This window comes from Accipiter gentilis, chromosome 29 (assembly GCF_929443795.1).
Source record: "Accipiter gentilis chromosome 29, bAccGen1.1, whole genome shotgun sequence".
Taxonomy (NCBI): Eukaryota; Metazoa; Chordata; class Aves; order Accipitriformes; family Accipitridae; genus Astur; species Astur gentilis.
In genome coordinates, this window is record NC_064908.1 from 4,396,202 (window position 1) to 4,410,687 (window position 14,486).

General features: G+C 55.8%; 2 protein-coding genes across 2 annotated transcripts; both read left to right on the plus strand.

Moving 5' to 3' along the window:
- The first annotated feature begins 695 nt into the window (after nucleotides 1–695).
- LOC126052062 (pepsin B-like) lies at nucleotides 696–4,490 on the plus strand. Its single transcript, XM_049832152.1, has 9 exons — nucleotides 696–754; nucleotides 1,111–1,264; nucleotides 1,692–1,809; nucleotides 2,441–2,559; nucleotides 2,935–3,134; nucleotides 3,282–3,404; nucleotides 3,632–3,776; nucleotides 4,038–4,136; nucleotides 4,321–4,490. Exons 1-9 carry the CDS (start codon nucleotides 699–701, stop codon nucleotides 4,471–4,473), a joined length of 1,167 nt encoding a protein of 388 aa, XP_049688109.1. The 5' UTR covers nucleotides 696–698; the 3' UTR covers nucleotides 4,474–4,490.
- Nucleotides 4,491–9,115: 4,625 nt separating this feature from the next.
- Nucleotides 9,116–12,541, plus strand: LOC126052061 (pepsin B-like). Its single transcript, XM_049832151.1, has 9 exons — nucleotides 9,116–9,171; nucleotides 9,304–9,454; nucleotides 9,780–9,897; nucleotides 10,184–10,302; nucleotides 10,923–11,122; nucleotides 11,287–11,409; nucleotides 11,489–11,633; nucleotides 11,963–12,061; nucleotides 12,335–12,541. The coding sequence occupies exons 1-9, from the start codon at nucleotides 9,116–9,118 to the stop codon at nucleotides 12,485–12,487; spliced, it is 1,164 nt and encodes a 387-aa protein (XP_049688108.1). The 3' UTR covers nucleotides 12,488–12,541.
- The last annotated feature ends 1,945 nt before the right edge of the window (nucleotides 12,542–14,486 follow it).

Genomic DNA, 14,486 nt, shown 5'->3' on the forward strand with positions numbered 1-14,486 from the left:
CTGGAGGAGAGGATAGTGAAGGACTGTGAGGCTGATGAAGAGGTGGAGGAGCACAGAGCAGAAGGCAGAACAGTGCTGGAGACCACCTACGAGAAAACAAGAGAAGAGACCTCATGGGCTCACTGAGCCCCTGGGACGAGGAGCAAAGCAGCCAGCCCCAGCTCTTTGCGCCATGCCCTGGAAAATCCTCAACACCAGTAGCCATCCCTCCTCCGTGCCAGAGGTCCCTCCGGGCGGGCGGGAGAACGGCGGACAAAAGCCCGATGGGTTTCCATCCTGCGTCAAGAGCCGCGAGCACCTTTGTTTTGGGAAAAGATTTGAACAGGTTTTGACGAACACAGATAAGGTCCCACCATGATGACGTTTGGGTCACTCCTCTCTTTGCTGTGATAAGAGCTGGCCTTTTATCAGATGGTAACACTTTGATCTTGCTGCTGAAGACGTGTGTTGCTCTATTCTCACCCAAGCGCCCCGCTAAGGACACAAACTCCTCAAAATCCTTGTGGCCCAAAATACAAAGAAACCCTTGAAGCCGGGGGGGTGGGGTGGTGTGTGGTGGTAATGGAAAAATGAGGTCAGCAGATAAGGAGGGGGGGTCTCACTGCTTCCCAGTATAAAACTGGGCACTCTGGGCAACTCGGCCTGTCTGCTGTAGTTTCTGAGAAGGTGTGCGTGGACTGGCGGACAACTCCTGCACCATGAAGTGGCTCATCCTGGCCCTGGTCTGTCTCCAGCTCTCAGAGGGGTTGGTGAGGTGAGTGTCCTGGTGCAGCCGCTGCGGCAGAAAGACTGGGGAGAGGGTAGATAACAAAACCCGGCTGCAGTTGTAACCTGCACAGGCTGTGCTGCATCCCCAAGGATGCTGACCAAGTCTAACCAGGTATGACTCCAGCCTCCTGCATCTCCACAGATCATCGTGGTCCCAGTCCAGGCTGCATCCCTTGCTGGGAGGGAAGCCCCTGGGGACGTACAAGGCAGCTGAGTGGAAGGCTGCCATTGTGGCAGGGTTCAAAGGAGCCCAGAGAACAGATCATTTGAAAATGCCCAAATTTTCCGATTTCCTGATGTATTTTGTTGTTTGGTTTTGGTTTTTTTTTCCCCTCTGTGCAGAATCAAACTGAAGAAAGCCAAGTCTATACGGGAGAAAATGAAGGAGGCTGGGGTGCTGGAGGACTTCCTGAAGAAAATTAAATATGATCCAGCTAAGAAATACCACTTCAGTGACGACTATGTTGTGTACGAGCCGATGACCAGCCACCTGGATGTGAGTACCCCAAGGTTCCCCTCTCGCTGCCTGTCCGTACGCCACGCTCCCCTTTCCCTCCTCCTTCCCAGCTGCCAGAGCGATCTGTTCACCCCTGAGCCTCCAGGAGTGACAGATTCCTTCCTTTCCACTCTTTTTTAAGCTTCTATTTTAGACTTTAGAAAAGTTTCCCCCAGCCATGAAAAGTGATGCTTTTCTGTATGTGACAAAAGACATAACAAAATAAATATTTAATATTACATCTTTTGGGAGGAAAAGCAGGGTGAGAGTTCGGTCCGTTCCTGCCTACTTTGTTATTTGCAGGAGTGAGCCTGGCATTCCCCACCACCCTGCAAAGCACCGGAATGCCGGCGCAGGGCTGGGAGGTGAAAGCCTGGTCTGTCCCTGACCCGGTGACCAACGGAGGTACCCCATCTCTTGTCTGCAGTCCTCCTACTTCGGGCAGATCAGCATGGGGACCCCCCCGCAAAGCTTCTTGGTGCTTTTCGACACCGGCTCCTCCAACCTGTGGGTGCCCTCCATCTACTGCCAGACGCAGGCGTGCTGTGAGTACTGCAACCGCATTGCACAGAGCTGCCCCAGCAGCACAGCGTAGCGGGGAAATCACGATGCCAGACCAAAAACGATCCTGGCACGCTGCTCTGGGATAGCTGTTCCCTGGTACAAGCTGGTGCATTCCTTGGGAAACACGGAGCCCTCTGCCATTACGTGCCTGGCTAATGAAGATAGCCGAATCACTACGGCCATGGTGGGTGTCCCCAGATTGCAGAAATCTCCGTGGTTGTGCCTGACCTTTCGTGGCAGGGCAGAGGGAATTGCAAAGCTACGAATTGCGGAGCCGATGTCCCGCTCCCTGGCAGAGCTCATCCGATGTAACTTGCTGATGGTGGGAGAGCGATGGGGATTTAACTGCTGATGGCTTTGCTCGTGCTGGGTGGCTGATGTTGTGATCACAACAGCTGTTCCCTGGAGAGGGATGCAGGGAAAACTGGGATGCAGACCCTGCCTTCGAGATAACTGCGAGGCAGAGAAACAGCCCGTTTCGCTCTTCACAACATGCTCTGCTGGGGAAGCTGCTTTCCCAGGCGTTATCCTGGCAGAGCGACTGGCAGTGAAATCCCACCGGGGCCAGGCGAGCGTGTGCCCAGGAGCTTTGCCCTCTTCTCTCTCACGCAGCCAATCATGCAAGGTTCAATCCCAGTGAGTCCTCCACCTTCACCTCCAACGGCCAGTCCTACACCCTCTCCTACGGCAGCGGCTCGCTCACGGTGGTGCTGGGCTACGACACGCTGACGGTGAGTGCGCCCCACGCCGTCCTTGTGTGCCTGGGCGCTGTGTCCCCAGCACCAGCTGGGTGTCCCGATGGAAGGACCCTGGGGGACAGCCTAAGGGCAGATTTCATGTCTCTTGTAGCCAAGACTTGGGCAAACCAGGGCCTGAGATGGGCAGAACTGATATAAAGTGGTTATTGCCACCGTCAGTTACCCAGCTGTGGTTTTACTTTGTTTTAACCCAATTCCTGCTAATTTTCCCAGGTGTTTGGTAATGTTTTCACCAGCTATGACCTTGCAGTGTGTTCTTTGGGCTTTCAGAGCATCAGTCATCCCATCCGATGGCTGCTCGGGTTTGCCTAAGCATGCAGGCTGACCTGGCGTCCTTTTCCCCTCCAGCTCCAGAGCATCGTGGTCTCAAACCAGGAGTTCGGGCTCAGCGAGAATGAGCCAACCGAGCCTTTCTACTATGCTGATTTTGATGGTATCATGGGAATGGCCTACCCCTCACTGGCGGTGGGAGGGACACCCACCGCGCTGCAGGGCATGCTGCAGCAGAACCAGCTCACCCAGCCCATCTTCAGCTTCTACTTCTCTCGGTAAAAATCTGCTGGGACCCTCTGCACGTCCTGTGTGCACCGGGGTCCCTCTGCCTGTCCCCATGCAGGTTCCTTGTGAATTTGTCCCTCGCTATGCATATCGCACCCATTTACAATCTCTGCTGCTGTAACTCTGTGTTTTTGCAGCCAACCCACCTACGACTACGGGGGAGAGCTTATTCTCGGAGGAATTGACACTCAGTTCTTCTCTGGGGACATTATGTGGGCACCGGTGACCCAGGAGCTTTACTGGCAGGTGGCGATTGATGAGTGAGTTGTGTTTGTACCTGACGGGCATCATCCACCCGGGCAGCTCATGTAACGAGGGTGGTAGGGCTGTCCTGCAGATGAAGCTGCAGCTATTGCAGCAGGCATGGGTTCCAGGCAGGGGTTAGGCACTGCATTTTGGAGCATCCCAGACTTATAGATCCAGCCAAGACAGGTTTAGTTGCCAGTGGGTGCTTAAAGTGACGTCCTTCTCCCTGTTCTCCTCCCAGGTTTGCTATCGGGCAGTCAGCGACCGGCTGGTGCAGCCAGGGCTGCCAGGCCATCGTGGACACGGGGACGTTCCTGCTGACGGTGCCCCAGCAGTACATAGGCAGCTTTGCTGAGGCTGTTGGTGCCCAGCCGACCAACGAAGGTGTAAGTGCAGGGGATGTTTTGGAGGTGCGTGTGGAGCAGGGGGGGGGCTTCAAAGTGAGCCAGAAGCCGTGGGCTTGACCAGGTCCCACAAAACTTGTGTGGCATCTACAGAACATCGTACTGCGGGCGTGTCAGGGAAGGACGAGGCGACATGGCACTGTCAGGGGTTAAAGTGTATGTTACCCCCGCATACGGGAGCATCTCTCCTCTCACAGTGGGTGCTGTTCCAGCCATAACCTCCTCTTCATCCTCTCTCCGTAGTATGCAGTTGACTGCAGTGAGATCCAGAACATGCCCACCATCACCTTCGTCATCAACGGAGCTCAGCTCCCACTCAGCCCCTCCGCCTACGTCTCGAACGTATGTATTAGCTGAGCAGCTTCATCCTGCTGAGTCCTTGAGGGCCAGGAAAGGACCTGGTACTTCTTGACAAGTAGCAATGCTCTCCCTGCCTGTGCGGGCAGATCCTACCTCCCTGCAGCCCACCTGGCAGGGTCCTGGTGCTTGTTTGAGGCTCTGATTCCCCGTTATTCCCCCCTTACAGAACAACGGCTACTGCACTCTTGCGATTGAGGAGACCTACGTGCCTTCCCAGAACGGGCAGCCGCTCTGGATCTTGGGTGATATCTTCCTGAAGGAGTATTACACCATCTTTGACATGGGTAACAACAGCATCGGCTTCGCCTCGTCGGTGTAGAGGAGCGGAGCAGCAAAATCCAGCCCTTCTCCTGGCCAAACACACCTTAGCCAGCAGTGCTGGAGCACTACGGGGTTCCTATGGACCTTTATGTTCCTTTATGTGTCTGCACGGTTCCCCATCCCTCCAGGATTTCTGTGTGCGTTCTCACAGTCTCCTGTTACAAATAAACACCAGCATCCCAAATAGTCTCTGACCTTCTGAGTTTGTTGAGTGACAATTGAGCGTGGACTGATGGGTTGCGTGTCTCAGACACTCTTTCTCCAGCAAGAAAGATAAGCGCCGTGATAAACTCCTAGGCACATTTCCGCAGAGTCAGCACGGGGAAGGCGGTGGGGAAGCTGTCCCTGGGCTGCTTCAAATATTTATGTTTGTTGCAAAGGGGTATGACATGCTGTCGACTCCTAATGGCTGTGAGACTGAATCCCAGCCTTTATCTATAGTGAATTATTGAGCTTGGGGGTGGCTCCGAGCTGCAGCTCAGCTCACAGCCCGATGGGCGCAGGGACAAGAGTGACCAGCCTTTCCCCATGCTGGTGCCCGGGGTAGCTCCTGCAGACGGTGCAGCTCGACTTCCAAGCCCTTGGGTATGAAGATGTCCCACAGCCCAGCCCCGTCCCGTCTTGCAAGGCTTGTGTGGCTCAGCTGGGGGCTGTAGACTTTGTGTGTTGGAAAGCAGGCAGCTGCCATCCCCCAAATCCCGGCTGCTGCCTTTGGACCTGGCTGCACACCGCTGTGGTGGGTTGACCCCGGCTGGATGCCAGGTGCCCACCAAAGCTGCTCTATCACTGCCCTCCTCAACTGGACAGGGGAAAGAAAATATAACGAAAGGCTTGTGTGTCGAGATAAGCACAGGGAGAGATCACTCGCCAATTACCGTCATGGGCAAAGCAGACTCAACTTGGGGAAATTAATTTATTAATCATCAACTCAGAGTAGGGTAATGAGAAATAAAAACTAAATCTCAAAACACCTTTCCCCACCTCTCCCTTCTTCCCAGGCACAGATTCACTCCTGAATTCTCCACCTCCTCCCCTCCCAGTGGCATGGGGAATGGGGGTTATGATCAGTTCATCACACATCTCTGCTGCTTCATCCTCTTCAGAGGGAGGATTCTTCACTCTTCCCCTGTTCCAGCGTGGGGTCCCTCCCACGGGAGACAGTCCTCCACGAGGGAGACAGTTCTCCACAAACTTCTCCAAAGCGAGTCCTTCCCACTCAGTTCTTCACGAACTGCTCCAGCGTGGGTCCCTTCCCCGGGCTGCAGTCCTTCGGGCACAGACTGCTCCACCGTGGGTCCCCTGTGGGGTCACAAGTCCTGCCAGTAAACCTGCTCCAGCGTGGGCTTCCCACAGGGTCACAGCCTCCTTCGGGCACCCACCTGCTCCAGCGTGGGGTCCTTCCCTGGCTGCAGGTGGAGATCTGCTCCACCGTGGACCTCCCTGGGCTGCAGGGGGACAGCCTGCCTCACCAGGGTCTTCCTCACGGGCTGCAGGGGAATCTCTGCTCCGGTGCCTGGAGCATCTCCTCCCCCTCCTTCTGCACCGCCCTGGGGCTCTGCAGGGTTGTTCCTCTCCCATATTCTCACTCCTCTCTCCGGCTGCAGTTGCGCAGATTTTTTTTTTCCCCCCTTCTTAAATACGTTCTCCCAGAGGCACTACCGCCATCGCAGATGGGCTCAGCCTTGGCCAGCGGCAGGTCCATCTTGGAGCCGGCTGGCACTGGCTCTGTCAGACATGGGGGAAGTTTCTAGCAGCTTTGCACAGAAGCCATCCCTGTAACCCCCTGCTACCAAAACCTTGCACGCAAACCCAATCCACCGGCTTCTGTCCTCCTTATCCTCAACGAGGGACAAGCCCCGAATGAGTGTCCCGAGCCCGATTCCTGCAAGGGCTTTGTTTTGCAGGTGAGAAGCACCAAGCTCCAGGCTGCGGTGCAGGGGATCAGGACACCAAAAGGTCACGGGTTGTTGGTCTTAAACACCAACTACAGCCCCGGGGACGGGAGTTCCCCAAGGGATTCCCCAAAAAAGCCAGTTCTGCTCTGTGCCGTCAGGCGCTGGTGCGTGTCTGCAAATGCCGTGTGAGTCCCTAACAGGGTGATACGTCTTCGTCCTCCTCCAGCCGCTGTTTGCTGCCGGGCTGCACTAAGTCACTTTAGGGAGATGCTCGCCAAGCACCTACTCAGGCACGTATAGAGTTAGCCGGTAGCAGTGGACATTGCTTTGCTTGCAGTTTGTGGTGACCTTGGAGTGACCACAGGGACATGCCGTCCTGGCTCTCGCTGCTGCTGGTACTTGCAGGGCTGAACTGATCGCTCCGACCGGCCGAGGATAAAGTCGCGGGGCCGGTCAGTCCCCACCTCTGTCCCTCTTGCTGGGCATCGGGAAACCTCATCAGAAGTCCGTGTGGGAAGCCACTAATCTTCCTTGCAGCTGGATAAGGTTTAACAAAGTCCCGTGATTAAGTCAAAGTGGGAATATGAGGACAGATTAGGTTAGCCATGACATCCAAATGACCCCTAAATCCTGAAGCGGGGCTAGTCAGTCAGGTAAAACAACAGCCAGAGTATCGGGAATCATGGTCTGTGGACAAAGGGGAGAGGGAACACCTTGGCCGGGAGAAGCTCGGGTAGCACTGCTCTTTCCCGGGATCCAAACTTGTTTCTTAGAAGCTCTTTATCATTGGAGCTCATTATCAGATATATTAATAGCTCTGTCATTTCACCAGAGAAAGGACACAAACTCCTCTGTGCTTTGTGTCAAAATATTGACACAGGCTGAGCGCAGTGAGACGGAGATTAGATAGGCACGGATAGGAGGGAAGGGCGTTTCTCCTACCCTACGAAATGGGGAGGTTTCTGAGAGTTGAAGCTGCTCTGGCAGCAGCGGTGACAGGAAGGGACAGGCGAAGGCTGACCATGTCCCTGCTGATCTTTGCTCTTCCCTTTGCTCCCTGCAGGACCTGTCCAAGCAAAGGCAGATCCATCGGGATGCGATGGAGGAGGAAAGGGGCGCTGGGGGGGTTTCCTGAGCTGCCACAGGCTCAAAGCATCGGTCCAACGCCAACAGCTCGGGTGGAAGCAGCAAGGCTCTGCCGGGGTCCAGCCCCACTCTTGGCGGGGACTGGGGAGTCTGCAAGCGCCCTACGGCAAAGGGCAGTGGGGCTGCTCCTGCCCGACCCCGGGGACCGGACCCCTGCCTGCTCCCTGCACCCTGGGGTGCGTATGTTGGTGCTCCCCCGTGGGGTCAATTCAGATCCAGAGAAAGTTTTTGGTCCCAGTGAAATGGAAGCAGGACCACAGCGTGTGACGGGTGCTCGAAGCAATACCCGTTGAAGCGCACGGTGAAGGTGGAGCTGGCCCCGCGCTGCATCCCCCTGTCCCCCAGGCAGAGGGGGGCTGAGCAGCCTTGAGCTTTTGGTCCAGCTGGGGCTCCTTTGCGGAGAGCTTTGCACAGAAAACCTCCCATGGTTGTCTCCTCAGATTTTCCATGGGAGACGAGGCCACTAGCCAGCACAGATGAGGCTTCCAGAGTGTTGGGGACAATCACTGTTCCCTGGCAGTGCGTGGCAGAGTTTCTGCCGGCAGCGAGTGCCCAGGCGTCACAGTACAAGGCTGAGCAGTGTCCTCGGGGGAGCAGATGCCAGGATGGGTCCTCAGTGAGCTGGCAGGGGCTGGCTGGCTGGTAGCACCTTCCCAGGGGAGGAAAGGGTGTCCCGGGACTAAAAATCCCCTGCAAATGAGCACCGAAATACATGCTCCCCTGCATCTCTCCAGTCTGGGAATGACCAGGATCACTCAAAGCATATGGGAGACATCACCTCTAACGCACCAGACGTGCGACCTGAGCACCCTTGGTGTAACTCCGACATAGATGATAAACTGCAGCAAATCAAAGCAAATCCATCTTTTGGAGATGGCTGAGTGGTTGTAACTGGGCAGGTAAAGGCCTGTTATGTCTTTCAGGGCCACTATAGTGAGCAGTTTCTAGCCCCCATCTCAGCTTCTTCGAGGGGTATTAGCAGAGCTGGAGGGCAGAAGGGGCGGGATGACAAAAGGACAAATGCCTGGGAAGAGAGATGGTTTTGGGGGGGTATGTGTTGGTTCCCAGGAGGCTTGGAGCTGGGCTGAAAACCCACTCCTGCTGTTTCCTGCTAGCTGCGTTGAGGGAATTGGATGTAACACAGTCTGTAGATTTGGATGGAAGAAATACTGCTGGCCCGTGGCACTTCCTTGGCTGCCTGGATGGGTCAAAAGAGGAACACCAGCATCACAAATTTCCATTTGCTATAAAGGGTGTGTTTTGCCTTTGTTTTCTGGAAAGGTCAAGCTGGTGCTGAAGGCAAGAGGAAAATATTCTGACTTCTTGATAACAGCATTTTGCTTTTTATCAGATGTCACATATTTGGTCTCGGTATCAGAGGTACTGGCTAATCTCTTAGTGCCCGAACAACTGCGTAAAGAGGGAAAATCAGGGCGGCTGCGGAGATTAAACACACCGCAAGCGTTAGTGTTGGGTGGGTGCAGCAACAGAGGAAAGGGGTGTCTGGAGCAAGGGGCTGCGCACAGCTCCTGCCTATATATACCCTGCCCTGGCCGAGGTAGCGCAGGAACAGCCATGGGCTCCCTGGCACCCAGAGCCATGAGGTGGCTAGTGCTAGCCCTGCTCTGCCTCCACCTCGGGGAGGGCATCGTGAGGTGAGCCCTGGGGCCGGGATGGGTGCGAGGGTGCAGGGTCTGGCCACGGAGCGGGGTTCGCCCTCAGCACATGGGGGTGCGTGTGTGGATGGGGCCCCCCCGGCCACTCGGTGCCATCTCCATCCCTTGCAGGATCCCCCTGAGGAAAAGCAAGTCGGTGGGAGAGTTGATGAGAGAGAAGGGGGTGCCGGAGGGTGTCCTGAAGGGTCTCAAAAGGGACCCCGGTAGGAAATACCAGTTCAGCAACGCTGTGACTTACGAAACACTAACGAACTACCTGAACGTAAGTATTAAAGCTTTTCCTTCCTCCTCTGAGCCACCTGGCTCTGGTTTTTGGTGATGCCCTCCTTCTTTCCTGGCTGCCTGCGGGATGCTCTGCAGCGGGCGGTTGTAGGGCAAGTCTACTACTCCTGGCCTTGCTGCTGACTTTCGTACATTGGAGGCAAATCGTTGCCCCTTTCTCTGCTTTAGCTGCCCTGGATGCACTCAAGGACTACCTTACTACTATGACTCCTTAACAGTCTGGGTTTCTCAGCTGGCAGAGAGCTGAAAACTCTTATTCAAAATACCAGGCAGAAACAGAAATCCACCAATGCTCTCGTTTACAGTCCTTCTACTTTGGCGAGATCAGCATCGGGACCCCTCCACAAAATTTCCTGGTGATCTTTGACACCGGCTCCTCCAACCTGTGGGTGCCTTCCACCTACTGCCAGGCTCCAGCCTGCGGTGAGCATCCCTGGGGGACACAGCAGTGCGGGGGGGCTGGGGGTCCCCCCCTCTCAGCGCTCTCGGACATCCCTTGCATGCTGCGGGCTGGAGCTATGACGGGGAAATCAGGGAGAGCCGATGGGGTCTGGCGTTTGCTCTCTGCTCGGTGACACCAATGGGGCTGGTTTTGGATGACCCCCTTCCCCGTGAAGCCCTTTGCTGGGGATTCCTACCCTTGTGGGGGCAGGGATGCTGAACCGAGGGCAGGATCTGACCTGGGGGCTGTGACCTTCTCTCTGTGCAGTGAATCATAACAGGTTCAACAGCAGCCAGTCGTCCACATTCTCGGACATCGGTGAGACCTACACCCTCGCATACGGGTTCGGTGACGTGTCGGTGGTGTTGGGGTACGACACTGTGACCGTAAGTGACTTCCGATGTGTTGGTGCGTTGCTGCCATCGGGGAAAGAAGTGACTGCAGTTGTGATCGGTCCAATTCGGTTAAAAATTAGAGGGTGGCTGAAAGTGTCTTCTTATTTTGGATATTAGCGCCTGAATCTCCCATGTTGAGTTTATGGTGCGTCAGCATAAATTTACTCGGAGACTGGGATACAAAAGCAAACTCAGTCCAAGTTCTCTGGGCTTTTTATCACTGCTTTGGGCTAAGGGATGTCTTTGGCCATAGGTGTTTGCTTTTTATGCTGATGGCTGAGGTTTGCCATTACAGGACGTAAGAAAAGTTCTGTTGTGAGACTTGCACATGGTGGAAGTGTGATTTTAAACTCATTTAACTGAGGCAAACTGGTTTTGTGGGTATTTTTATGAAATAATAAGGGTGATGGGACAAAGACTATGAGCTAGGCTGCTCCCGACTCCATCTCCCAGCTGTGATGGGGAAGAGCTCAGCACTTCTCCGTGTGGATTTACCTTCGTGACCTTCCCAGCCACCCCTGCCTCTCCCCAGAAGCTCCCTGGTGGGATAGCGCTGTCAAGGGGGATGTCCAAAACACTGGCATCTCCCAGCATCTTTCCTCTCCCTTTAGATCCAGAACATCATTGTCAGGAACCAGGAGTTCGGCCTGACCCTGAATGAGCCCAGCAGCCCCTTTTACTACCTGGACTTTGATGGGATTTTGGGCTTGGCTTACCCGGCCATCGCCATCAGCGGTTACAACACGCTGATCCAGAACATGATGCAGCAGAGCCAGCTCACCGAATCCATCTTCAGCTTCTATTTCTCACGGTGAGACCTCTGACAGCGGGTCTCTCTCTTGCATAGACACAGCCTGGATCCACCCTTTTCTTCATTCACTCTCCATCCACATGTTCTCCCCACGCACCTGTATGCTACACCGCTTTCTACTGAGCAGCCTGCCTGATCTGGGGTTTAATTTTGTATCTTTCCAGCAACCCGACATACAATTACGGTGGGGAAGTCATCCTTGGAGGCATTGCCCCCCAGCTGTACTCCGGGGAGATTACGTGGGCTCCTGTGGTCGAGGAAGTGTACTGGAAGATCGGTATCGAGGAGTAAGTGCTGCACCGCAGCTCGGAGTGGGTCTTGGAGGCAGGGAGCCTTTTCTGATGCCTTTTTTGCTGCTCTCTCCAGGTTCGCCATCGGGTCGTCAGCCACCGGCTGGTGCAGCCAAGGCTGTCACGGCATTGTGGACACGGGGACGTTCCTGCTGACCATCCCAGGACAATACATGTCAGCCTTCCTGCAGGCGCTGGGTGTGGAGGAGAGTCAGGACGGGGTAGGTGGGAAGGATGCCCTGCACACACAAGGGGCTGGTGCCGTGGGGCGAGAACACATTTGGGTGGTAACGCTGAGCTATGGGGGGGCTCCCAGCATCTCTGGAGCAAAGCGTCTCACCTGAAACAACACTGCAGTGGTGTATCTCCCCTTGCAGTGGTGTAAAATAAAAATAATTCTTCCAAACATGAGAACCCAAGGTGAGCACAGCCCTGCCGCAGTCAGAGCTGTGCTGACCCTTAGGGAGCATGGCCGGGATTACAGCTGGAGGAAGGATGGTGCCCAGCCACGGGGTCCTGAACCCTCTGTCCGTTTTTGCTTCTTTTGCAGTACGTCGTCAACTGCAACTACGTACAAAGCATGCCCAGCCTCTCCTTTGTCATCAGCGGAACCCAGTTAGTGCTGCCTCCCTCGGTCTACGTCTTAAATGTAAGCGTGATTTTACCATTCCCAGCAGCCGTTTGCCATCATAGGGCAGTTTTGCCCAGGAGAAAGTCAGAGTTTCTTTTCAAGTGCAGAGGCTTCCAGCAGCCTGGATGCCATATTTTCCAGCACCCAATTTCACGGTGCTTTTGCATGCCTGCATGTGACTGTAAGGAGGGTCTAATCCTGCTCCCAGCCAAAGCAGCCATGAAGGCACAGGCAGCACAAATTCCCCGCGCTACTCACTGGCACTGAAATTTGTTCCTTTTCCCCTGACAGAACAACGGCGTCTGCACCGTTGCGGTCGAGAGCACATACGTGTCGTCTTCCAGCGGCCAGCCGCTCTGGATCCTCGGCAACATCTTCCTTCGGCAGTATTACTCCATCTTTGACATAGCCAACAACAGAGTTGGCTTTGCCCTGTCAGCCTAGGGATGCTGAGCATCACCCGTGGGATAATTTGTCCCTGCAACACCTTATCCTCCCTCGGGCCCCTGTGGTGATGAGTAGTATCCAAATCTTCTGTAGTCAATAAAGGGCTGCAAATCTAACTGCCTCGTGTCTCATCTGGCTGCGGCTGAGCAGAATCTGGCTCAGCTCTTCCTGGCAAAACAACAAAATCTGAGTTCATGCTCAAGGGTTCCAGGCACTGCATGGACTTTCAGATGTGCACGGAGCCTTTGAATTTGCAGGAATGACAAACTTGGGGTCACCTTTTTGATTGGGACCCAGATCCCTGCTGGGGCTGGCTGGGAAACTGGGATGACCAGGAGAAATTCAGGCTGCAGCGTGTGCTCAGCTGTGGCGCAGGGACCCCAGGGCTGAGCTGGTGCGGTCGCTGGCGGCTTCAGAAACCAGTTTGGAGCAGGATGTGCAGAAACAAGGAGCTGTGTGTGAACAGCTCTCGGTTCATTAGGTTTGGGGGAATTGCCCACACGTATTTGCAAATAAATTAGGGATTAAAAAGTGTCATGCAAGGACACTCAGGCTGAGGAAAATGCCCTGCTTTTGTTCTCGAGGGGTAAATCTCTTCATTGCTGCAGCCTTGAAGGATGGGCGATGAAAAGGAAGGAGGTGGCGTGCCTGGGAGACAGATATGACCCCAGCTTGGGGTGTCTGGATCCCCCTCAAGAGGAGCTGCCGGATTGCAGCGTCAGACAGATCGGGCCAGCGCCGGGTGCCCGGACCGGACCCAAGAGGCTGGTCCTCAAGGTCCAGCACGAGGCAATGCACGGGAGATGCAGCGCTGAAGGGCCCATCGCCCGTTGTCTGACACCCATCTCCCAGTCAGATGACAGTCACCCCGCTGGGGCATGTGACTGCCCATTAAATCTGCTGTTTCCAGCCAAATCTGCCATGGCGGGTCCTGCAGAACGGGGAGTTCCCAGTCACGGAGAGAGAAATGCCATGCTGCTGCCAGGGGCAGCCCGGTGGCAGGGTCACACCATGCCCTGGGCACTCGGGGTGCAGCGGGGCTTGCTGCCTCCGGCTGGGCAGGGTCCCCAGCGCTCCGTCCCGCTGCCGCCCCCAATCCCCGGCGAATTCATCTCCCACGGAAAGCTCCACGCTCCCCACACAGTTTGCCCTGGCAGCTGCCAGACCCCGAGGGTCCCGTCTGGAGGGGGCCAAGCATCCCCGTTCCTCGAGCCGGCACACGCTGCTAATGCTCCCCACCACCCTGCACGTCTCCAGGTCGCTGCTAACCCTCCGTGGCCACAAAAAGCCTCTGGCACCAGCGCAAGGAACTGCGTGATCCCTCTGCAAGGAATGGCAAAACCCTGGTGCAAGGAGCTGCATGATCCTGGTGCAAGGAGCTGTATGACCCTGGCGCAGGGAACCGCGTGACCCCGGTGCACGGAGCTGCGCGACTCGGGTGTGAGGGGCTCCATGACCCTAGTGCAAGGGGCTCCGAAACCCCGGTGCAAGGGGCTGCACGACCCGGGTGCAAGGAGGAGCTGCACAATGGCTGTGCAAGGGGCTGCATGACCTGGGTGCCAGGCGCTGCACGACCCTGGTGCAAGGCAGTGCATGACCCCAGTGCAAGGTGCTTCATGACTCGGGTGCGAGGGGCTCCATGACCCCGCTGCAAGGGGCTGCACAACGCCTGTGCAAGGGGCTACGAAACCCCGGTGCAAGGCGCTGCACGACCCAGCTGCAAGGAGCTGCACGATGGCTGTGCAAGGGGCTGTAGGACCCTGGTGCAAGGAGCTGCACAATGGCTGTGCAAGGGGCTGCATGACCTGGGTGCAAGGCACTGCATGACCCCAGTGCAAGGTGCTTCATGACTTGGGTACGAGGGGCTCCACGACCCCGCTGCAAGGATCTGCACAATGCCTGTGCAGGGCGGTGCACGACCCCAGTGCAAGGGGCTGCACAACGCCTGTGCAAGGGGCTCCAAAACCCCGGTGCAAGGTGCTGCACGACCCAGGTG

Coding starts and splice junctions, on each gene's coding strand:
- LOC126052062 (XM_049832152.1), top strand. CDS start 699: ATGAAGTGGCTCATCCTGGCCCTGGTCTGTCTCCAGCTCTCAGAGGGG. Junction 2,560..2,934: donor TGGGCTACGACACGCTGACG/GTGAGTGCGCCC, acceptor TTTCCCCTCCAG/CTCCAGAGCATCGTGGTCTC. Junction 3,135..3,281: donor TTCAGCTTCTACTTCTCTCG/GTAAAAATCTGC, acceptor GTGTTTTTGCAG/CCAACCCACCTACGACTACG.
- LOC126052061 (XM_049832151.1), top strand. CDS start 9,116: ATGAGGTGGCTAGTGCTAGCCCTGCTCTGCCTCCACCTCGGGGAGGGC. Junction 11,123..11,286: donor TTCAGCTTCTATTTCTCACG/GTGAGACCTCTG, acceptor GTATCTTTCCAG/CAACCCGACATACAATTACG. Junction 11,410..11,488: donor TGGAAGATCGGTATCGAGGA/GTAAGTGCTGCA, acceptor TGCTCTCTCCAG/GTTCGCCATCGGGTCGTCAG.